Source organism: Hylobates moloch, unplaced genomic scaffold, assembly GCF_009828535.3.
Source record: "Hylobates moloch isolate HMO894 unplaced genomic scaffold, HMol_V3 SCAFFOLD_5, whole genome shotgun sequence".
In the NCBI taxonomy this organism is placed as follows: domain Eukaryota; kingdom Metazoa; phylum Chordata; class Mammalia; order Primates; family Hylobatidae; genus Hylobates; species Hylobates moloch.
In genome coordinates this window covers 43,432,284-43,457,790 of record NW_026652280.1, presented here as the reverse complement: position 1 = coordinate 43,457,790, position 25,507 = coordinate 43,432,284, and the positions used below count along the sequence as shown (strand labels likewise).

Genomic DNA, 25,507 nt, shown 5'->3' with positions numbered 1-25,507 from the left:
TGTGGGGCAGATGAGACGCACAGGTAGGTGGCTCTGAGGTGCACACAGCTGTTCTGTGTGGCTCCAGAGATTCTGCAGTGCCAAAGTGACAGGGAGTGACCCAGGATCCTAGGTCTTGTTTTCAGAAAGAAGAAAAGTACTATTTCTCTGGTTTTCCTTTTCATAAGAAGTTTTATTAGGCATCTTGTTTTCTTCCTGTCTTTTTTCCCTTTTCCCCGTTTTTACTAGTATTTGTATGTTAAACAGCTCTCTATACTTTCTACACATAACAGTATCTGGCAAAAAATTTCCAGATGGTACTTAAAATTATTAGCACAATTTCCAATCACACAATTTCAAGTTATTCCAAATTTGAAAGTGATACTGCTTTGCTATTAGGGTTGCCAAAATTAAAAGCAACGTAAATAGGTTGATTACTATGTAAATCTTCTTATGTTAGAGTTAAGTAGAAAGCACCAAGGAGAGAGAGTAGTATCAACTCTGATTAAGTTTATTGTGGATTTTTGTCATACATATCCAATTGGAGATATCCAGTGATATTTGGGAGGTAAGAGGATTTTGCCAACTGGAACTCGTTCCCATTGCTTCCATTGCCCTTGCCCTAATTTCACAGCTGTGGCAAAGCCTATCTATCCATTAAGGTAGAGATGTCATAGTTAATAGAAATAAAACAGCCTGAAAATATTCAGTGCTGGGGCTGAGATCCAGGGGTTGTGGAGATGCTGTTCTTCTTCCAGAATCCTGGCGCACTTCCACACCACTGCAGAGGACTATACTGTGATCTTCACTGCTGGGAGCACGGCTGCTCTCAAACTGGTGGCAGAGGCCTTTCCGTGGGTGTCCCAGGGCCCAGAGAGCAGTGGGAGTCACTTCTGTTATCTCACCGACAGCCACACCTCCGTAGTGGGTATGAGGAACGTGACCATGGCTATAAATGTCATGTCCACCCCGGTCAGGCCAGAGGACCTGTGGTCTGCAGAGGAACGTGGTGCTTCAGCCAGCGACCCAGACTGCCAGCTGCCGCATCTCTTCTGCTACCCAGCTCAGAGTAACTTTTCTGGAGTCAGATACCCCCTGTCCTGGATAAAAGAGGTCAAGTCTGGGCGGTTGCGCCCTGTGAGCACGCCTGGGAAGTGGTTTGTGCTGCTTGATGCAGCCTCCTATGTGAGCACCTCGCCTTTGGACCTGTCAGCTCACCAGGCCGACTTTGTCCCCATCTCCTTCTATAAGATCTTCGGGTTTCCTACAGGCCTGGGTGCTCTGCTGGTCCATAATCACGCGGCTCCTCTACTGAGGAAGACCTACTTTGGAGGAGGCACAGCCTCTGCGTACCTAGCAGGAGAAGACTTCTACATCCCGAGACTGTCGGTAGCTCAAAGGTAACCTTGCCACAGGGGAGGGGTCAGAGGAGTTCAGCAAGGTAGGGTCTGGCCTGTTTCTCCTGGAGGATTATGCAAGAGGTGGGTCTGGCTTTGGGGGTCAGCAGAATTCAGGTTGCTGGCAGGGACAGGCTGATGGCAGGGCTCAGATCTGGGAGGCAGAGGTTGACTGGAGGTGACACAGGTGGCTCAGTGAACTCTGCCCCCATTTGAGAGGCTTCTCCAGAGCTGTGAGACGACTGGGGCCTGCAGATAAGAACTGCACACAGGAGAGATAAAAGGCCCTCATGGGGTAAGGAGGGTGAGCTACTAGGCCTTTGCCCTCAGCACTGACAAGAGGTTGCAACAGTTGAAACAGTAGCCTTAAAAGGTGGCACCCAGTGGCTTTAAAAGGTGGCACCGTTTGGAACAAGTCTGCCCACACATTGACAGCATAGCTGGTTCTCCAGGAGCTAGGATCAGCTCAGCCTGGCACCTAGTTAGCAGGAGGAATCAGTTAAAGCAGAGGCCCCCAGACTTGTGAGGCAGTGTTAGCAGCAACCTCTATGAGCCCCACTGTGAGTGAGTTACAGAGGGAGTCTGGGTGCAGGTTGTCACTTGCCCTCAAATGCCAGAGGCCTCTGCCTGGGTTGTTGGCATATACCTCATCCCCAGGCTGCAAGGGCAGGTGGTGTGGGTTATGCTCAGGAATCTTTCAGATGGTGACAGCTGGGACTTGTAAGGTCGAGTGTGTCAAGGCTGAAAATGGTGGCTGATCCAGGGTTCTGCTGGGTCAACAGTGGGGACACAGGGTTGGGTAGGCAACTAATCACCTACAGGGTCCAGAGAAGGCTTGGCACATAGTTGGGAAGGGCTTTAGATCCCCCACAGACCCCACACAGACTCAAGGGTCCTGCAAGTAGGGCCATGGCCTTGACAATAGAGTCAGTGTTAGCTGTGTAGGCCTCAGGCTGGACCACTGGGGAATGAGTCCCCACTCCACTGCACACCAGCAAGGGGACATGTGACTTGTTCTCTGCACCTCATGTTTTTTCTGTAAAGTAGAAATGATAATATTGGGTTGGGTGTGGTGGCTCACGCCTGTAATCCCAGCACTTTGGGAGGCCAAGGTGGGCGGATCATGAGGTCAGGAGTTCGAGACCAGCCTGCCCAACATGGTGAAACCCCGTCTCTACTAAAAACACAAAAATTAGCTGAGCATGGTGGTGGGTGCTTGTAATCCCAACTGCTCAAGAGGTTGAGGCAGGAGAATTGCTTGAGCCCAGGAGGCGGAGGTTGCAGTGAGTCAAGATCATGCCCACTACACTCTAGCCTGGGTGACAGAGCAAGACTCCATCTCAAAAAAAAGAAGAAAAAAAAAAAAGAGAGAGAAATGATAATATTGTCCTTTTAGAGCTAACATAGGTGAAGTATCAGAATGGTAGGGATCAATGTTAGGAGGCTATTTGATGTCTCTTTTATTTAGGACTTGCCCATAGTTGGGGGGCTTCTAAAACAGGAATGCTCATGTAAAACCTTTTGACTCCAAGTGTCATAATTTACCATGTAACAGAACCAAATGAGAAAAGAATGACAGACATAACATAATGTAAGTTACAGGCAGAACAAATCAACACCTCAAATTTAATTTGGCCAATAAGGGCACCTGAAGGCCAGGAGAAGTGGGGCAGCTCACTGGGGGCCAGGGCACGGATGGGCTTGGGGGGATCAGACCTCCTTCCTTTGATTCAGGTAGATGACTTTACAACAGATGACACACCAACATTCCTAGAAAGCTGAATTTATTTATTTACCATTATAAGCCAATTTTTTTTCTTGTGAACTTAGGAATAGAACTCAAAAGATTTAATACTCAACCTAAAGGTTTATTGAATAAGTACCTTGACTATGTTCTCAACTTTATGTATTTTATAACTCAGTGAAGTACATCCCTTGACAGAAACAAAAGACTCCACTTTTATTTTAAGAAATAATCTATTAAGTATTTGATCAATAAATAATTGTCAATCAATTAATAACTGGCTAGTTTAACAAATTTTTTTGTAGAGATGGGGTCTTGCTGTGTTGCACAGATAGGTAGTTTCAAACTCTTGGCCTCAAGTGATCCTCCCACCTGGGTCTCCCAAAGTGTTGAGATAATAGGCATGAGCCACTGCACCTGGCCACCCTAGGAAATTTAGAGCAGCCCAAGAAAACTGCAGAGTGGGTCAGGGCCAGAGGCAGCTGGACAGGTCTTGGTGTACAAAGTCCCCCAATCCTGAAGGGGAAAGCAATGTTTTGTAAGACAGCAGAGGGAAGGTATTAATAGATTACAGCGGTATTAGTCCAATTTCACACTGTTATAAAGATACTACCCAAGACTGGGTAATTTATAAACAAAGGAGGTTTAATTGGCTCACAGTTCTGCATTGCTGGAGAGGCCTCAGGAAACTTACAATCATGGCGGAAGGGGAAGCAGGCACTTTCTTCACAAGGCAGCAGGAGAGACAGAGAAGAGACCAGGGGAACTACCATTTATAAAACCATCAGATCTCGTGAGGACTCCCTCACTATCAGGAAATGAGAACAGCAAGGGGAAAACTACCCCCATGATCCAATCACCTCCTACCAGGTCCATCCCTCAACACCTGGGGATTACAATTAGAGATGAGATTTGGGTGGAGACATAAAGCCAAACCATATCAACAGCTAAGCCTAAAATCTAAAGCTCATTATATACCACTAAATGCACATGGATCGTTTTGACCACAGCTTGACCTGTTCTCCTCACCCCGTGATTATAGGTTTGAAGATGGCACCATCTCATTCCTTGATGTTATTGCGCTAAAACATGGATTTGACACCCTAGAGCGCCTCACAGGTCAGTGGATGTTTCTATCCCTGTGGAATTTGCTCCTGTTGTGTCCTTGAGGGAGCTCTGGCACAGGTGTGATTCAGGTGAAGGAGAGAGAGTCTGTGGAAGTGACTGGCGCTCCATGCAGTTAAATTTGATTCCTAGTAACTTCAAAACCACTTCAGAGAGCAAGAGAATGAGGTGGGGTTTTTGGATTGTTTTTTGGTTTTTTTTTTTCAGCTAAAATAACATTTTAACAGGTAGAAGACATTCCAAATCAGGAGATTGCTAGCTTCACAGAATGACAGGAGCCTCCCTGGGTCCTGGGAATGGTTACAGATCCTGAGGCCTTCACCTGCTCTTGCCTCTCTGGGTCCTCCCCACTGCCCCACGGGGGAGCTCTGCCTATGAATAAGCTGATGCTCAGAGAGGTTAAACGCCTTCCAGGCCAGGGAGCTGGAAACCAGGAGGGCAAGGATTTAACCCAGGTCATACTGATGCCTAACCATGAGCACCCAACCACTGTGTCTGCCGATGGTCTTCGCATGAGGCATGATTTCTTTTGTCACAGTAATGGGACCCTTCAGTGCCTTAACCTTAGCCTTAGCCCAACATAGGGGCAGGCAGGATTCACGGGAAGAGAGGGTCGCCCTGATGGCAATGCAGGGAGGTAAGTGGGCATGATCTGGGACAAAGGGAGGAGTTAATAAATACAGGCACTGAGTAGTGAGTACTTTCCAAGGAAAGATATTAACGGGGCCCCCAAACTGCAGGTGACAAGGTCTAACAGGGCCAGGCACCTCGGAATGCAAAGGTTGACTGTACCAGTCCACAATATGGCAAACCCTGATTTTTTTCCTATGTAATTCTTCCTTTTTTAAAAAATAAAAATTGTGGTAAAATATACATAACATAAAACTTACCATTTTAACTATTTTTAAGTGTACAACTCAGTCATAGTAAATACATTCACAATGTCGTGCCACCATCACCACTGTCTATTTCCAGAACTTTATCATCCCACACAGAAACTCTGTACCCATTAAACAATAACTCTCTATTTCCTTCTCCCCTTCCAACCCTTGGAACTACTTTTTTTCTCTGTGGATTTGCCTATTCTTGGTAACTCATCTAAGTAGAATCATACAACATTTGTCCTTTTGTGTCTGGCTTCACTTAGCACGTTTCCAAGGTTCATTCATGTTGAAGCATGTATTGTTCATTGCTTTGTGTAGTGTTAAAATTATTTAAACATTAATAATATAAAAAAAGAGCAAAAATATGTTTAGAGGAAAAAACATACATTTTGTGATCTGTTACCAAAGGGTCTAAATATCTAAATGTTTAAGTAACATTATGTATAAAAAAGAGGATGACAGGAATGCCTATGGAAAAATTCTGTTGTTCAGTACTGAAGACCTAAACATTTGTCACAAGGGCAGTACCATCCACTATTTACACACATTTAAAATTATTAATGTGAGGTCCAGGTTTGCCAGCTTTAACAAACTTGTTTTCTTAAAAGTGAGTTAGTGGTGCCAGGTGTGGTGGCTCATGCCTGTAATCCCAGCACTTTGGGAGGCTGAGGCAGGTGGATCACTTGAGCCCAGGAGCTCAAGACCAGCCTGGGCAACATGGTGAAACTCCATCTCTGCAAAAAATACAAAAATTAGTCAGGCATGGTGGTGAATGCCTGTCGTCCCAGCTACTTGGGAGGCTGAGGTGAGAGGATCACCTGAGCCCAGGAGGTTGAGGCTGCAGTGAGCTGTGATCGTACCACTGCACTCCAGCCTGGGTGACAGAGTGAGACCCTGTCTCAAAAAAAAAAAAAAAAAAAAGAATGAGTGAATTGTGAATTTACATAAAGCTCATGATTCTCTTGTGTTTCATGATTGATTTGAGGTGGAATGGAGAATATAAAGCAGCACACCTTCACCTTGGCTCAGTATACCTACGTGGCCCTGTCCTCTCTCCAGTACCCCAACGGAGCCCCTGTGGTGCGGATTTACAGCGATTCTGAGTTCAGCAGCCCTGAGGTTCAGGGTCCGATCATCAATTTTAATGTGCTGGATGACAAAGGGAACATCATTGGTTACTCCCAGGTGGGTTTTCTTTCCATCCTGATGACCTTATTACAACTCGTCTGAGTTCCAGACGAGAGCAATGCAGTGTGACAAAGTCCATGCACTGTTGAAGAGGCCACCAGGCCCTCAGCCACATGCCTTTCCACCTTCATTCACCCTCGTTTTTCAGTCCTCTTTACTCAGCCAAAAGTGGTAACTTTCAAATGGGAAGAAAGAGGCCAGTTCTTCTGATGGCAGGTGGGAAACCGTTGGGTCTTTGCCACAGTTGAATAAGCTGTTCACTTCACTTCCTGGTCCACTAAGATGTCCAGAGTTGCACTGAGCACTCAGCCATGGTGGTAGGTGGTTATCAGATGGGGTGTCACAGATGGACAACAGGAACCAAAGGTCACTCCCAGAGCAGCACTGTGGGGAATGGATTCAACTGCTGGGTGTTTGGAAGACAGTGCTGGTTTTTCCTTGAAAGCACATCCGCATCCACATTTTTATTAATTTTTTTGAGGTGGGGTCTCGCTCTTTCACCCAGGCTGGCATGCAATGGTGTGATCTTGGCTCACTGCAACCTCCGCCTCTTGGGTTCAAGCAATTCTCATGCCTCAGCCTTCCGAGTAGCTGGGATTACAGGCACGCACCACCACACCTGGCTAATTTTTGTATTTTTAGTAGACACGGGGTTTTGCCATTTTGGCTAGGCTGGTCTCAAACTCCTGACCTCAAGTGATCAATCTGTGTTGGCCTCCCAAAGTGCTGGGATTATAGATGTGAGCCACTGTGGCTGGGCCACATTTTGTTTTTAACAAAGAAAAAAAGGTTTATTTGGCTCATGATTCTGTTGACTGGAAGATTGGGCATTGGTGGACACCTTAGGTTGCTTCCACCTGTGGAGGAAGGCAAATGTGAACTGGTATGTGCAGCCAGAGAAGCAAGAGAGAGGGCGAGGGAGGTACCTGGCACTTTATTTTTATTTTATTTTTTCTTCCAACTTTTTTTTTTTTTTTTGAGATGGAGTCTTGCTGTGTCACCCAGGCTGGAGTGCAGTGGCGTGATCTCAGCTCACTGCAACCTCCACCTCTTGGGTTCAAGTGATTCTCCCACCTCAGCCTCCCGAATAGCTGGGACTACAGGCATGTGCCACCATGCCTGGCTAATTTTTATATTTTAGTAGAGATGGGGTTTCACCATGTTGGTCAGGCTGGTCTTGAACTCCTGACCTCAGGTGATCTGCCCGCCTCAGCCTCCCAAAGTGCTGGGATTACAGACATGAGCCACTGTGCCTGGTGTTCTTCCAACTTTTATTTTAGGTTCAGGGGATACATGTGCAGGCCTGTTACATGGGTACCCGATAGGTAGTTTCTCAATCTTCCCCTCCCCCCACCTTCTACCCTCAAGTAGGCCCCGGTGGCCATGGTTTTCTTCTTTGTGTCCATGTGTACTCAATGTTTAGCTGCTACTTATAAGTGGGAATATGCAGTATTTAGTTTTCTGTTTCTGTGTTAATTCACTTAGGATAATGGCCTCCAGCTGCATCATGTTGCTGCAAAGAACTGGTTTCATTTTTTTGTGGCTGTGTAGTATCCCAGGGTGTAAATGTACCACATTTTCTTTAACCAGTCTACCACTGATGGGCATATAGGTTGATTCCATGTCCTTGCTGTTGAGAAAAGTGCTGCAATGAAGATATGCGTGCATTTGCCTTTATGGTAGGATGATTTATATTCCTTTGGGTATACACCAGTAATTTAATAAAGGAATTGGGATGGCTGGATTCAATGGCAGTTCTGTTTGTTTGTTTGTTTGTTTGTTTAAGACAGTCTCACTTTGTCGCCCAAGCTAGCGTGCAGTGGTGCAATCTCGGTTCACTGCAACCTCCACCTCCTGGGTTCAATTGATTCTCCTGCCTCAGCCTCGCAAGCAGCTGGGATTACAGATGTGCACCACCACGCCTGGTTAATTTTTGTATTTTTAGTAGAGACAGGGTTTCACCATGTTGGTCAGGCTGGTCTCAAACTCCTGGCCTCATGTGATCCACCTGCCTCAGCCTCCCAAAGTGCTGGGATTACAGGCATAAGCCACCATGCCCGGCCAATGGTAGTTCTGTTTAAATTCTTTTAGAAATCTCCAAACTGCTTTCCACAGTGGCTAAGCGAATTTACATTCCCACTAGCAGTGTATAAGTGTTTCTTTTTATCCACAACCTCACCAGCATATGTTAATTTTTGACTTTTTAATAGTCATTCCAACTGGTATGAGATGGTATCTCATTGTGGTTTTAATTTGCATTTCTCTCACAATTAATGATGTTGAACATTTTTTCATATGCTATTTGCTGCATGTATGTCATCTTTTGATAAGGGTCTGTTCATGTTCTTTGCCCATTTTTAATGGGGTTCTTTGTTTTTTGCTTGTTGATTTAAGTTCCTTATAGCTTCCAGATATTAGATCTTTATTAGATGCATAGTTTGCAATATTTTCTCTCATTCTGTAGGTTATCTGTTTACTCTGTTGATAGTTTCTTTTGCTGTCCCAATGTTCATTCGTTTAGTTAGGCTTCATTTGTCAATTTTTCCTTTTGTTGCAATTGCTTTTGGAGTCTTCATCATGAACTCTTTGTCAAGGCCTATGTCCATATTTCCTAGGTTTTCTTCTAGGATTTTTATAGTTTTAGGTTTTACATTTAAGTCTTTAATCTGTCTTGAGTTTATTTTTGTATGTGGTGATAGGAAAGGGTCCAGTTTCAATCTTCTGCATATCTATAGCCAGTTATCCCAGCACCATTTATTGAATAGGGAGTCTTTTCTCCATTGCTTGTTACTGTCTACTTTGTCAAAGATCTGATGGTTGTAGGTGTGTGGCTTTATTTCTGGGTTCTCTAACCTTTTCCATTGATTTATGTGTCTGTTTTTGTACTAGAACTATGCTGTTTTGATTACTGTAGCCTTGTAGTATAGTTTGATGTCATGTAGTGTGATGCCTTCAGCTTTTTTCTTTTTGCTTAGGATTGCTTTGGCTATTTGGGCTCTTTTTTGGTTCCATATGAATTTTAGAATAGTTTTTTTTTTCTAATTCCATGAAAAATGACATCGGTAGTTTGATAGGAATAACATTGACTCTGTAAATTGCTTTGGGCAGTATGACCATCTTAACAATACTGATTCTTCCTATCCATGAGTATGGAATGTTTTTCCATTTGTTTGTGTGGTGTCTATTTCTTTTAGCACTATTCTGTAATTCTCATTGTAGATATCCCCCCTGGTAAGGTGGATTCCTAGGTATTTTATTATTTTTTTTGGCTATTGTAAATGGGATTGTATTCTTGATTTGGCTTTCAGCTTGGCCATTATTAGTGTATAAAAATGCTACTGATTTTCATGCATTGATTTTGTGTCCTGAAACTTTACTGAAGTTGTTTATTAGTTCTAGGAGCCTTTGGGCGGAGATTATGGGATTTTCTGGGTATAGAATCATGTTATCAGTGAAGAGAGATAGCTTGACTTCTCTTCCTATTTGGATGTCTTTTATTTGTTTCTCTTGCCTAATTGCTGTGGCTAGGACTTCCAGTATTATGTTGAAAAGGAGTGGTGAGAGAGGTCATCCTTATCTTGTGCCAGTTTTCAAGGGAAGTGCTTGCAGCTTTTGCCCATTCAGTATGATGTTGGGTGTAGTTTTGTCATAGATGGGTCTTGTTATTTTGATGTATGTTCCTTGGATTCCTAGTCTGTTGAGAGTTTTTAACAGAAGGGATGCTGAATTTTGTTATAAGCCTTTCCTGTGTCTATTGAGATGATCATGTGGTTTTTGTTTTTAGTTCTGTTTATGTGATAAATCACATATATTGATTTGTGTACGTTGAACCAGCTTTGCATCCCAAGAATAAAGCCTACTTGATTATGGTGGATTAGCTTTCTCTTCTTCTTCTTCTTTTTTTTTTTTTTCTTGGAGACAAGGTTTCACTCTGTCGCCCAGACTGGAGTTCAGTGGCACGATCTTGGTTCACTGCAGCCTTGACCTCCCTGGCTTAAGTGATCCTCCCACCTCAGCTTCCCGAGTAGCTGGGACTACAGGAACATGCCACCATGCCCAGCTAATTTATTTTAATAGTTTTTTATTGTACAGGTGGTTTTTGGTTACATGGATAAGTTTTTTGGTGATGGTTTCTGAGATTTTGGTGCACCCATCACCCGAGCAGTGTACACATTGTACCCAATATGTGGTCTTTTATCCCTCACCCATCCCACCCTTTCCCCCGGAGTCCCCAAAGTCCATTATATCATTCTTATGCCTTTGCATCCTCATACCTTAGCTCCCACTTATAAGTGAGAACATATGATATTTGGTTTTCCATTCCTGAGTTATTTCACTTAGAATAACGGCCTCCAGCTCCATTCAAGTTGCTGCAAAGGCCATTGTTTTGTTTCGTTTTATGGCTGAGTAGTATTCCATGTTGTATATATACCACATTTTCTTTATCCACTCATTGGTTGATGGGCATTGAGGTTGGTTCCGTATTTTTGCAATTGTGAGTTGTGCTGCTATAAACATGTGTGCCTGTGTCTTTTCCACATAATGACGTTTTCTTTGGGTAGATACCAGTAGTGACACCTGGCTAATTTTTTGGTATTTTTTGTAGAGACAGGGTTTTGTCATGTTGCCCAGGCTGGTCTTGAACACCTGAGCTCAATCAATCTGCCCACCTCGGCCTCCCAAGGTGCTGCGATTACAGGTGTGCACCACTGTACCTGGCTGGATTAGCTCTTTAATGTGCTGCTGGATTAGATTTATTAGTATTTTGTTGAGGATTTTTGTGTCTGTGTTCATCATGGGTATTGGTCTGAAGTTTTCTTTCTTCATTGTATCTCTGCCATGTTTTGGTATTAAAATGATGCTGTCCTTATAGAATGAGTTAGGGAGTCAATCCACATTTGTTAAACCCTAGATTTCCCAAACAAAATTCATTTCCCAAGGAATTTTTTCCCCCACTTTTCTGAATAGCCATAAAATTTCTAAAGAATACACTTGGGGAATATTCTTCTGGGGGAGATGTTGGTCCTCACTGGTGTTCAGGGGCAGACACTGTACAGCCACAGGTGGTCTCCCGAGTATGGCAGCTGTGTAGACCCCTTGCCCCCACTGCCCTCAGCTGTCAGTACTGGCAGAAGCAGCCCTGACACTACTAAGAATCACAATATTTTAAATGCTTTTGGAGGGGGCAAGGTGGAAAATGCATCAGAGGCAAAAGGTTTGCCTTCTTAAATATGTTATTCTAGGTCATTGGTAACATAAGTTTTATTCTTGAATCAAAAGTAAATGTGCAAATGTCCAATGTGGCACATATACACCATGGAATACTATGCAGCCATAAAAAATGATGAGTTCGTGTCCTTTGTAGGGACATGGATGAAACTGGAAATCATCATTCTCAGTAAACTGTCGCAAGGACAAAAAACCAAACACCGCATGTTCTCACTCATAGGTGGGAATTGAACAGTGAGAACACATGGACACAGGAAGGGGAACATCACACTCCGGGGACTGTTGTGGGTGGGGGGACGGGGGAGGGAGAACATTAGGAGATACACCTAATGCTAAATGACGAGTTAATGGGTGCAGCACACCAACATGGCACATGGATACATATGTAACAAACCTGCACATTGTGCACATGTACCTTAAAACTTAAAGTACAATAAAAAAAAAAAGAAACAAACAAGTAAATGTGCCTGGGCGCGGTGGCTCACACCTGTAATCCCAGCACTTTGGGAGGCCGAGGTGGGTGGACCACCTGAGGTCAGGAGTTGGAGACTAGCCTGGCCAACATGGCGAAACCCTGTCTCTACTAAAAATACAGAAATTAGCTGGGCGTGGTGGCACACACCTGTAACCCCAGCTACTCAGGAGGCTGAGGCAGGAGAATCACTTGAACCCGAGAGGTGGAGGTTGCCATGAGCTGAGATCGTACCACTGCACTCCAGCCTAGGTGACAGAGCAAGACTCTGTCTCAAAAAAAAAAGAAAAAAGAAAGAAAAGTAACTGTGTGTGCTGTGGCAGGGGCATGGGATTGGTGGTGGAGAAGAAGCCTCCAAGAAGAGGAATCGCCAGGGTGTAAGGCTGTCTGTCTAGGTGTCTGAGGACTCTCGTTCCCTGGGGCTAGACACAGGATGAGTTTCTCCCTCTGTGCCTTGGTAGAGGAAGCTCACTGTGTGAATGGATTCTGTGGCTAAGGCATGACTAACTGTGCCAGTTCAAGAAAGTGCAGTTACGGTTTTTTCAGGTTCAGGGAACTTCACGATATGGGAATTTCCACAGGGATTTTGGTGGCCTTCGGAAACATCAGTTGGGTTTGGCTGTCTCTTTTTCGTCAGGGGGTGTGTAAAGAATTCAGCTTCCTATGAGAAGGCTTTGGGTTCTTGGTTTGGTATATCCAGACTTCTAAATTTATTCTCCCGCTGTTGGAAGTCACTCTGCATGGTGGTTAAGAGCGGGGACTCAGAGTCTGTCTGCCTCTTGCTGGCTCTGTGAACTTGGGCAAGTTAAGTTCTCCAAGACTCTGTGAAATGGGGATAACAATATACCTGATTATAGTGTTGATATGAGGATTAAATGAGATACAATATATACATCCCTTAGCACAGGACCCAGAATAAAGTAAGTGCTCATTAAATGTTGGGCACAAAGGTTCCTGGGCTGGGAGCCTCCAGGGCATTGTGGCTGGGCCAGTTTCTCAGTCCTCCCTGAATGCTGTGCTCATCCTGCCATAGCAGACAACCTCCTTCACCTGGATGGGCACAGTCTGGGCCTGTGTGAGATTCCCCAGGGCTGAGGGCAAGAAGAGACTGATGCATAAATGGGAAATTAGGACAAAGTGTAAGTGTGGCTGCAACAGCGTCTTCTGCTCACATCCTCTCCTGCCATGAGACTTTGACACTCCTCCATGGAGGGCTGGAGATCCATGGGTCTTCCCCTAGAATCTGGGCTGATCTGTGACTTGCTCATAGCTAACAGAGTGCCAGGAGGATGACACTGCATGGCTTCTAAGGCTGGATCAGAAGAGATGATGCCATATTGGCTTTGTTCCCTGGGACACTAGCTTTGGAGCCTGGAGTTACCCTGTCAGCTACTGTCTCGCACCCTGAGGCTGCTGTGCGTGCTGCAAGTATGCCAAGCCACGCAGAGAGGACTGTGGCTTGTGGTCCTAATTCTGAAGCCCTTCCAGCCTGTGGACCAGAAAGACCCAGGAGTAAAAGAGTCTCCAGATGACCCCAACCCCCAGATGCCAAGCTACTCCCAGCCTTTGAGTCTTCCTAGCTGAGACTCCAGACATTTTGAGACAGAGAGGAGACATCTCCTCCATGCCCTGTTTGAATTCTTCCCACACTGTAGCCATGAGCTGCATAAAATGGTTGTTGTTTTATTCTCCCTAGTTTGGGTGGCCTACTTCACAGCAAAAGTAACTGGAATGGTGAATATGGGGGAGCGGGTGAGGGGCAGCCACGGGGACTCTAATTCAGCCTGGTGGGAGCTGGACGGGGGGTCGGGGGTCTCCCTAGGAGTTGCCTTGTGAAGGGAAACCTGACCTGGAGATGGAGTTGGCCAGGCCCAGTAGAGCTGCCAGGACTCACCCTAGAGCTGGGAAACTCCTGAATTCACTAGCAGGTCTGCATGCCAGTGGGCCATTAGCCAAGGGTGAAGGAACAGAATTGTTCATCTGAAGCCCCTCAGTTCAACCCAGAGAATGGCTTCTTCTCACACACCAGAGGAGATGGCCAAAGTGAAGACTGCCATGGTCTTGATAAGGGTCTGTGGGAGGCATCGTTGCCCAGCCAAGATCCCTGGCTGACCACATGGTGACCTCTGGCCACCCACATGTGACTTCCCAGGGAGAAAAATTCAAAGGCTCACCCAGCTGAGCAAGATGTGTTTATTTTCCTGAATGCAGTTCAGTGACGACTCCTGAATTCAGCCTGAGCCCCCAGGGTGAGGACTCTCACTGGGCCCCCAGGCCCTTGGGGAATGGAGTCCTTGACTCACAGCCTGGAGGAGCTGGGGCAAACATCCCCAGGGGCTCACGTGAATGCGAACCACCTCCCAGAGCCTTCAGAGGGCAGGAAAGAGCTTTGGGAACTTCTGGACTGAAAAGCAATTCTGTGATTAAACTGAAAGTTGGAGAAAGTAGGAAAAGTAAATCAATTATACTCAGCATGGACACAGTAACACTTGGAGTCCAGGCTGCAAGCTGAGGCGGGGCTGCTCGGAATAGCACTTCACCGGGCCTGCTCTGTGGTCCAATCCTGGGCAGTTGATGCTGAGAAGCCACTGTCTCCAGCCCCACTGAAACATTTTATACAATGTTTAACCTGTGATAGATCATTTTAGAGGACAATTCCAGGCTTGCATCATCATTTTATTATTAGGAAAGAGAGGTCCAAATCCTGATCTGAATCTCTCAGAGTAAAACTGCACATTGGTAATGGCTCATTCCATGTTACATTAAATCCGCAGGTGGACAAAATGGCCAGTCTTTACAACATCCACCTGCGAACTGGCTGCTTCTGTAACACTGGGGCCTGCCAGAGGCACCTGGGCATAAGCAACGAGATGGTCAAGAAGCATTTTCAGGTTGGTACGGGGCTCTGCGATCCAGATGCTAGTCAGCGAGACCCAGCAACACCTGTTGCTGCCTGCGTGTCTGGGGTGGGGGCTGCTGCTGCAGACTCATTTATCCACACTTACTCTGTGCATATACAAAGGAAAAGGAATACAAATGGAAAAATGCTTCAAGAAGGCCAGGTGCGGTGGCTCACGCCTGTAATCCCAGCACTTTGGGAGGCCAAGGCAGGTGGATCACCTGAGGTCAGGAGTTCGAGACCAGCCTGGCCAATATGGTGAAACCCTGTCTCTACTAAAGATGCAAAAATTAGCCAGGCATGATGGCATGTGCCTGTAATCCTAGCTACTTGGGAGGCTGAGGCAGGAGAATCGCTTGAGCCCAGGAGGCAGAGGTTGCAGTGAGCCGAGATCGCACCATTGCACTCCAGCCTGGGTGACAGAGCAAGACTCCATCCCCCCCCCCCCCGCCCAAAAAAAAAAAAAAAAAAAAAAAGCCAGGCACGGTGGCTCATGCCTGTAATCACAGCACTTTGGGAGGCTGAGGTGGGTGAGTCACCTGAGGTCAGGAGTTCATGACCAGCCTGACCAACATGGAGCAACCCTCTCTCTACTGAAAATATAAAATTATCCAGGTGTGGTGGTGCACGCCTGTAATCCCAGCTAGTCGGGAGGCTGAGGCAGGAGAACTGCTTGAACCCGGGAGGTGGAGGTTGTGATGGTGAGCTGAAATTCTGCCATTGCACTCCAGCCTGGGCAAAAAGAGTGAAACTCAGTCTCAAAAAAAAAAAAAAAAAAAAAAAGAGAAGAAAAGAAAAGAAAAAAAAGAAAATGCTTCAAGATATTATCTCTATAGCAGACTTTCGGATTCGTTTTTTACGTTGAGGCCAACCATTTAAAGGCAAGAGAGGGGTGTTAACAAGGAATGTGTGAGGATGTGCCCTTACCTGGTTCAGCCCTCCTGAAGTACAGCCTCCAAGCTAGAGTTAGCCGACATTTGGGTTGGGTGTGGCGTGGAAATCTTCTAGCGCTCCAGGGATTCTACGTCTCCCAGAATCCCCACCCTCCCTGTCTCTCCCCTGGGTTGAGGTTTTTCACTTCAGGCTATAGCCTGTTTTGAACCATTTCATCAGGAATAATTTGAGTGGCAAAGAGTCTTTATTGATTTGAGTTTCTAATTTGATTTTCCTTTGGTTGCCATGAAATATTGTATATACTAGATCTCAACTAACCATGAACTGAGTTTTGTTTAAAAAGAAAGAGGGATAGGAGAGAAGGAGAGGGAGGAGATAGGAAAGAGGTAGGAGAAGAAATAGAGAGGGAGAGGGAGGCTCAGAACACAAACACAGCTCCAGATAGAATATTGGGTCCTATGGAATGCTGTGGCTCCATTTCTTCGATGTCTGACCCGGATCCCGCACCGAGGTTTGTCCAGAACTGCTCCATGCACTGTGCTGACCAGTGACAAACACCAGGCAGCCGGGCTCGGAGACTGAGATTCTCTTGCCTTTCTTCCCCACCTCCCCGCAGGGGCACTCAAGCTGACCTTGGCCTTCACAGTGGCCCGGGGCTGGTCATTTGCAGGGGCAGCATCTCTGCCTTTCCCTGTTGTCAAGGGGCAGCTCTCAGGGATGCAGGCCTCCCCTCAGTACTGAGAGGCTAACGAGAGTGACCAGGGATGTTTCTCCCATCTCAGCCCCAGGTAGACCTTGAGGTTGACCCCTCGGTGCTTCTGAAACCTTAGTCTGTGTTTTGACCCCTCTGTGAGCCAGCCCTGTGCCTAGCTCTAGGTAAATGCTTTCCATGAAGTATTTCTATTAAACTTTTTAACGGCCCCTTGAGATTGATATTGGTCCCAATTTACAGTTGAGCAAAATGAGATGGGGAAAGTGGTCCCCTGCATGTAGAGAGCTGAACTATGTCCCAGACGCACAGCACATATTAATGTTGCAGTTCTGTTTTCCTGGGTTAATTTTAAAATTAAAAAAATTTATTTTGCCAAACTGTTTCCAATGTCTCTATGAGAAAGGGGTCACTCTGGCTGATGCATTTCTCTCTTATCCTAGGCTGGTCATGTCTGTGGGGACAATATGGACCTCATAGATGGGCAGCCCACAGGATCTGTGAGGATTTCATTTGGATACATGTCGACGCTGGATGATGTCCAGGCCTTTCTTAGGTTCATCATAGACACCCGCCTGCACTCATCAGGGGACTGGCCTGTCCCTCAGGCCCATGCTGACACCGGGGAGACTGGAGCCCCAACAGCAGAGAGCCAGGCTGATGTTACACCTGCTGTCATGGGCAGGCGTAGCCTCTCGCCTCAGGAAGATGCCCTTACAGGCTCCAGGCTTTGGAACAACTCGTCTACTGCTGTGAATGCTGTGCCTGTGGCCCCCGCTGCGTGTGATATCACCAGAACCCAGCAGACTCCTTCAGAGAAAGCTGCAGGAGTCCTGGAGGGGGCCCTTGGGCCACATGTTGTCACTAACCTTTACCTCTATCCAATCAAATCCTGTGCTGCGTTTGAGGTAAGGACTTTCACAGCAGCACAGAAAGTCTTCTCTTTGTTTACTCTCTCTCTCTATTTTTTGATAAAGTGAAGAAAGATATGAAAAACATCAAAATCATTCATCAGAGTGTCGTGATGAGAAAAGCCATTCTCACTCTCCCTTTCTTGGTCTGTGCTGGCTTTTGAACATGACTCTGCTCACGGGGACTCCTGAGAGGACCCTGTTTCTGAGTGGTGAATGTGTCATTACTCTTATTAATTATAGCTGTAACTTTCACTGAATGTGTGTGCTGGCTCTGTGCTGAGGCATTGTATGTGTTTATTTGTTTCATTTGATCCTTAAAATGGTGAAATATGAGGTGGATAGTAATATTATCCCTATTTTATAGATATGGAGCCTCAGGGTTTTGAGGTTAAGCACTTTGCCCAGGTGACCTGAAGATATGTCAAAAGGACACAAGAGCCAGCTTGAAGGAGCTCCCGTTGGCCAAGTCTTTGGCAACATGTACATCAAAATAAGTACTGATAGTGATGAGTGGTGAGCATTTGAACAACACAGGAATCCATGAGTCCAATAGAAAGTAAAAGTGAATTAGCACATAAATAGAGAAGCTCAACCCTACTATAGAATACCAACTAATAAATCAATGATAGAATTTTAAAAACTACCACTTTGCAACCATCATGCCAATAATTGATTTAGGCAATAGTCATCAACAGATGCTAAATTTAATGAATGAAAATTTGATAAGTAACAGGATATCTGCATATTCTGAAAATCTCTCTCCATAAAATACTTATTAATTAGTAAGTACCACGTACTTATTGATGAATTTTACAATGGAAAAACCTAATAGAGCCCATGTTAACCAAGTGACAAAAGTTGACATCACCAACATTAGGACAAATGAATGGGGTGTGTCTCCTGGGATACACACAGAAGAATATAGCATTGATCCTGTGGCATTCCTACCAAAAATGCAGAAATAATAAGGAAGCTCCGATAATCCCAAATTAAGAGACATTTAGCAAGGCAGCTGGACTGTACTCCTCAAAAATATCATGGTCTTGAAAGACAAGAGAAGACTGAAGGAGACTAAAGAGACCCAACAAAAGTATGCAACATGATATTCGATGCAGACAGCAAAGGTGGAATCTGAATGGAGTCTATTGATTAGTTGTAATATCAGGTCAATGGCAATTCCTAATTTTGATGGTTGTACTGGGGTTATGTCAGAGAGTGTCCTTATACTTAGAATATGTACAGTAGAGTATTATGGGGGTGATGAGACATCATTTTGCAACTTATTCTCAAATGATTTAGAAAAGTCAACAATCAGAATTGGAGTGAAAGGTTTATGGGAGCTCTGTGCACTATAACTGCTTTTATTTAAGCTTAAAATATTAAAAATATTAAATTTTAATTTTTCTAAATTGTGGTGTCAGTAAGTAATGTCACTTTTTTTTTGCATCTTTACTACTGAGGGTAGCTGGGCTCCCTTATGTGTGCACTGCAGGGACATCTATGACCAGTTCTGTGGTTGGAACTCTGACCTTTGCCTTTGTCCACACCCTTCTTCAGCAGGCAGCTGGCTCAGGAAAAGCCCTCATTGAAGGGACATTGCACCCGTGCTATCACATGCTGGTGCCGTTAAAACCTAACCTGTGGACAACCGCTCCTGCAAAGGCCAGGAGCAGGAAGCCAGCAGAGCTGAAATTGGACTAATCCTCTCTGTACTCAGAGAAAGCACATCCTTGCTAAAATAAAGGTTCAAAGAAGAAATGAGATGAAAAATGAATTGGTCTAGTAGCTTAGGAAATAAGTGGAGGGGATGAATGAAACTTACAGGAATGTAACCCACAGCTGATCATTCCCAAGTAAACCCCCAGATGGCTTAGGGAACCACCATGACATCTTGTGAGGATGCTGCAGCCTTTCCGCAATGTGGGCCTCTGTTTCTGAGCTTGGGCCCTTCTCACAATTACATGAAGCTGCTTCTATTGCTCCACAGCTGACCTTCCATGCCAGAACACTCAACCCAAAGAACATCATCTCCATTAGTTTAGGATCTCACCATCTTGCAAAAGCAGGATGGGGTGACAAGGCTTGGCATCTGTGGTAGGTGAACCCAGAGATGTGGTGGAAGGAGCAGCAGGAGGGAGCTGCTGGTGGGATGGCTACACCTCTTATACAGGTCAGCTGTAGGCTGGGAAACCACTTCAGAGACCCTCATGGAAGGAAAACAAGCAAAGTTAGAAATAATCAATACTTCTTGTTATTCTGTGATGGCAGCTTTTGATACCTATACCCACCTAACTGGTGGTTTTAATTTTTTTCCATCAGCAGACTCTATCAAATTTAATTTTACCTTTTATGGCTTTTTTTTTTTTCTTTTAGAGAAACACACCACCAGGAAGAACGTTTGTACCTTATTTTCTGGGTCTTCAAAAAAGCCAGCATATTTTTGGGGAAACAGTTTAAAACTAGTTTCTCAGGGATCTCTCTTCTGTGCTGAAAGATTTCTTACTTGCTACACCCTGTATTCATTTATTCATTTGATTATCATTATTTTTTCGAAATGGGATCTCACTCTGTCTTCCAGGCTGGAGTACAGTGGTGCCTTCAAAGCTTACTGCGGTTTTGAACTCCTGGTCTCAAGCTGTCCCCCTGCTTCTGCCTCTTGAGTAGCTGAAACTACAGGCACACACCACCATGCCCAGCTACTTTTAAATTTTCATTTTTTTAGAGACAGGGTCTTGCTATGTTGACCAGGCTGGTCTTGAACTCCTGGCCTCAAGTGATCTCCCTGCCTCAACCTCCCAAAGTGCTGGCATTACAGACATAAGTCACTGCGCCCAGCTCTACTCACTTTATTTTATTTTATTTTGTTTTATTTTATTTTATTTTTTATTTATTTTTGAGATGGAGTCTCACTCTGTCGCCCAGACTGGAGTGCAATGGCGCGATCTCGGCTCACTGCAACCTCTGCCTCCCGGGTTCAAGCGATTCTCCCGCCTTAGCCTCCTGAGTAGCTAGGACTATAGGTGCCTGCCATCACTCCCGGCTAATTTTTGTATTTTTAGTAGAGACGGGGTTTCACCATGTTGGCCAGGATGGTCGTGAACTCCTGACCTCGTGATCCACCCGCCTCGGCCTCCCAAAGTGCTGGGATTGTAGGAATGAGCCACTATGCCCGGCTATTTATTTTTATTTTTTTGACACAGAGTCTCACTCTTGTCGCCCAGGCTGGAGTGCAATGTCATGACCTTGGCTCACTGCAACCTCCGCTTCCCAGGTTCAAGCAATTCTCTTAGCTGATTTTTTGTATTTTTAGTAGAGAAATATATCTATACTATTATGAAATACCCGGACAGGCACCACTGCTAAGGAAGGATATACAAGAGCAAAGGGCTGGGTGTGGTGGCTCATGCCTGTAATCCCAGAACTTTGGGAGGCAAAGGCAGGTGGATCACTTGAGGTCAGGAGTTTGAGACCAGCCTGACTAACATGGTAAAACCCTGTCTTTACTAAAAATACAAAAATTAGCCGGGCATGGTGGCAGGTGCCTGTAATCCCAGCTACTCAGGAGGCTGAGGCAGGAGAATAGCTTAAACCCCGGAGGCAGAGGTTGCAATGCGCTGAGATTGCACCACTACACTCCAGCCTGGGTGACAGAGCAAGACTGTGTCTTAAAAACAAACAAACAAAACAACAGGAAAAAAAGAGCAATGGCTGGAGCCAGCTGGGAAAGGAGGCTTGCTTTTCACTGCAGACTCTTGTACTCTCTGAATGTCATGCCATACACAGGCATTACCTACTTAAAACATGACTTGAAGTGGAGAAGGGTGGAGTGTGGACCTGGAGGCTGAATGGGAGATATCCAGCTCCTACATCATCTTCTTTGCATTGTCCTCTCTGTTTTAGTTTCTTCTGTTCCTCCCTTTCTTCCTTCCAGAGTAGGTGCTGAATTCATGAAGTCTATCTGTATTTGTGTAGCCACTGTACAAATAGGTGAAGACCAACTCTGGGGAGCCCTGGCCTAACACACATCTACCTTTTTGTTTAGGTGACCAGGTGGCCTGTAGGAAACCAAGGGCTGCTATATGACCGGAGCTGGATGGTTGTGAATCACAATGGTGTTTGCCTGAGTCAGAAGCAGGAACCGCGGCTCTGCCTGATCCAGCCCTTCATCGACCTGCAGCAAAGGATCATGGTCATCAAAGCCAGAGGTGGGAAAACTGCTTCATTTTCACAGAGCAGCTCCCAAGAGCAGCTTTTATACTCATGAAATACTCTACCAACTGTTAGAATAACCCAACAGCCTGGGCAATACAGTGAGACCTGATCTCTACAAAAAAAATTAAAAATTATCCTGGGCGTGGTAGCACGTGCCTGTAGTCTCAGCTACTCAGGAGGCTGAGGCACAAGAATCACTTGAACCCTGGAGGTGGAGGTTGCAGTGAACTGAGATCATGCCATTGCATTCCGGCCTGGGCAACAGAGCAAGACTTTGTCTCAAGGGAAAAAATGGGTAAAATAACCTGAAAGTAAGGGAAATAGTGCCTAGGAAAAGCAACAAAGGGTTTGTTCCCCTTGATTTTGGGAAATTTAGGGAGAGAGAAAGATCTGACAGTCCAGTCAGACAGTAAAGAGGGGCCAGGTGCGGTGGCTCATGCTTGTAATCCCGGCACTTTGGAAGGCCGAGGTGGGCAGATCACTTGAGGTCAAAAGTTCGAGACCAGACTGGCCAACATGACAAAACCCCTTCTCTGCTAAAAATACAAAAAAGAAGCTGGGCATCGTGGCACATGCCTGTGATCCCAGCTGCTTGGGTACTCAGGAGGCTGAGGCAGGAGAATCTCTTGAGCCCCAGAGGTGGAGGTTGCAGTGAGCCCAGATCGTACTACTGCACTCCAGCCTGGGCGACAGAGGGTGATGATGTCTCAAAAAAAAAAAAAAAAAAAAAAAAAAGGTAAAAACTTTATATTAATTAGATGGTGTCCTTTTTACTTAAGTTTCTTTTATTTTCTTCACTCATCATCATGTGTACTGCAGGCTTTAATTCGTCCTTGTTGATTTTTATGAGTGATATGAATGATCAAACCTATAGAAAAGTACAGGCCCGCTCTGTTTAGTAGAACTTTCTGTGATGATGAAAATGTTCAAACTATACCTCGTCCAGTTTAGTGGCCACCAGTCACTTGTGACTTTTGAAATGTGGCTAGTGGAACACTAGAACTGAATTTTAAATTTTACTTAATTTTAATTAATTTAAATAGCTACGTGTAGCTATGCTACAGTGTTGGACAGCACGGGTATAAAAATATAAAATAAAATTGAATTACAGCATTCAATTTTAGCAAATCTTAGCATTTGGCCATATTTCCTTTAGGTCCTCCTCCTCCTCTTCCTTTTTCTTTTTTAACATACATACATACATACATACATACATACATACATAAAACATTACATAGCAGTTGTGGTGCTGGGTTAAAAATAGATAAAAGACATTACAGATACAGCAGAAATTTCCTGTGGACCTCTCCTGAGTCTTGCTCCTCCTCCTTTCCCATCCCACTTACCATTTTTAGAACATTCCCATTTCCTCCCTAACTTGTAGTTGTACTTTTGTGATATATAACATTTCCATATATTCACGATTGTGTTTCTTGGCTGTAAGTGTTCTGTTCTGTTCCTGTGGTTTATTTTTCCTTGAACCAAGAGGCCAGTGTTATTACTAGAGTTATAGAATAAGTCTTGATATCCCATATTTTTTTTTTTTTGAGACGGATTTTCGCTCTCATTGCCCAGGCTGGAGTGCAATGGCGTGATCTCGGCTCACCGCAACCTCCGCCTCCTGGGTTCAAGGGATTCTGGTGCCTCAGTCTCCCAAGTAGCTGGAATTACAGGCATGCAGCACCACTCCTGGCTGATTTTGTATTTTTAGTAGAGACAGGGTTTCTCCATGTTGGTAAGGCTGGTCTCGAACTCCCGACCTCAGGTGATCTGCCCACCTTGGCCTCCCAAAATGCTGGGATTACAGGCATAAGCCACTGCGCTGGCCCTAATATCCCATTTGTTTAAATTGTCTGTTGTCACATATTGCAGAATCTCTTTTAAGATTGAGTAGTATTCCATTGAATGAGTACACCACATTTACTTTATTCATCTCTTAATGGACATTTAGATTGTATCCATATCTTGGCTATTGGAAATAGAGCTGCAATGAACATTGGGAGTGCTAATATCTCTTCAGTATCCTGATTGAAATTATTTTGGATAAGTACCCAGAAGTGGGATCACTGGATCATTTGGTAGTTTTATTTTTAATTTTCTAAGGAATCTCAGTATTGTTTTTCATATTAACTGAAAAATTTTGCATACCCACCAGTGGTTGCAAGGGCTCAAGTTTTTCCACATTCTCGCCAACACTTACTGTCTTTTGTTTGTTTTCTTTTGACAATAGCCACCCTGACAGGAGTAGAGTGGTATCTCATTTTGATTTTAATTTGCATTTCCCTCATTATTAGTGATGTTAAGCATTTTCCATATACCCATTGACCATTAGTACATCTTCTTTGGAGAAATACCTAGAAATACCTATTCAGGTCTTGAACCCATTTTTTTTTTTTTTTTTTTTTTTATAGATGGAAACTCGCTCTGTCCGCCCCAGGCTGGAGTGCATCTCAGCTCATGCAAGCTCCGCCTTCCAGGTTCACGCCATTCTCCTGCCTCAGCCTTCTGAGTAGCTGGGACTACAGGCGCCCACCACCACGCCTGGCTAATTTTTTTATTTTTAGTAGAGATGGGGTTTCACCATGTTAGCCAGGATGGTCTCGATCTCCTGACCTTGTGATCTGCCCACCTCAGCCTCCCAGAGTGCTGGGATTACAGGCGTGAGCCACCGTGCCCCGTCACTAACCCATTTTTAAATTAGGTTATTTGGTTTTTTGTTTGTTTGTTTACTGCTGAGTTGTAGGAGTTCCTTGTATATCTTGGAGGTTAACTACTTTTTCAGATAAATGGTTTGAAAATATTTTCTCCCATTCCACATGTTGCCTTTTCACTTTTTTAATTGTTCCCTTTGCTGTGCAGAAGCTTTTTAGTTGGATATAGTCCCATTTGTGTATTTTTGTTTTTGTTACTTGTGCTTTGGGTGTCATATTCACAAAGTTATTGCCAAGACCAATGTCATGAAGTTTTTCCCCTATGTTTTCTTCCAAGAGCTTTACATTTTGGGATCTTGTGCTTAAATCTCTAATCCATTTTGAGTTGAATTTTTTGTATGATGTAAGATAAGGGTCCAATTTTATTCTTTTACATGTGGATATCCAGTTTTCCCAGCACTATTTGTTGAAAAGACTATCTTTTCTCCGTTGTGTTTTCTTTTTTTTTTTTTTATTATACTTTAGGGTTTTAGGGTACATGTGCACAATGTGCAGGTTTGTTACATATGTATCCATGTGCCATGTTGATTTCCTGCACCCATTAACTCGTCATTTAGCATTAGGTGTATCTCCTAATGCTGTCCCTCCCCCCTCCCCCCACCCCACAACAGTCCCCGGAGTGTGATGTTCCCCTTCCTGTGTCCATGAGTTCTCATTGTTCAATTCCCACCTATGAGTGAGAACATGCGGTGTTTGGTTTTTTGTCCTTGCGATAGTTTACTGAGAATGATGTTTTCCAGTTTCATCCATGTCCCTACAAAGGACACGAACTCATCATTTTTATGGCTGCATAGTATTCCATGGTGTATATGTGCCACATTTTCTTAATCCAGTCTATCGTTGTTGGACATTTGGGTTGGTTCCAACTCTTTGCTATTGTGAATAGTGCTGCAATAAACATACGTGTGCATGTGTCTTTATAGCAGCATGATTTATAGTCCTTTGGGTATATACCCAGTAATGGGATGGCTGGGTCAAATGGTATTTCTAGTTCTAGATCCCTGAGGAATCGCCACACTGACTTCCACAATGGTTGAACTAGTTTACAGTCCCACCAACAGTGTAAAAGTGTTCCTATTTCTCCACATCCTCTCCAGCACCTATTGTTTCCTGATTTTTTAATGATGGCCATTCTAACTGGTGTGAGATG

At 44.6% G+C, this 25,507-nt stretch overlaps 1 protein-coding gene across 1 annotated transcript in view; it reads left to right on the top strand.

The window, feature by feature from the left end:
• Positions 1-25,507, top strand: part of MOCOS (molybdenum cofactor sulfurase) — a 64,675-nt gene that overhangs the window by 11,753 nt on the left and 27,415 nt on the right. Inside the window, exons 4-9 of the mRNA XM_032152494.2 lie at positions 738-1,379; positions 4,163-4,239; positions 6,115-6,314; positions 14,793-14,909; positions 16,964-17,428; positions 21,477-21,639. Coding sequence (XP_032008385.1) covers positions 738-1,379; positions 4,163-4,239; positions 6,115-6,314; positions 14,793-14,909; positions 16,964-17,428; positions 21,477-21,639 — 1,664 coding nt within the window. The remainder of the gene's footprint in view (positions 1-737; positions 1,380-4,162; positions 4,240-6,114; positions 6,315-14,792; positions 14,910-16,963; positions 17,429-21,476; positions 21,640-25,507) is intronic.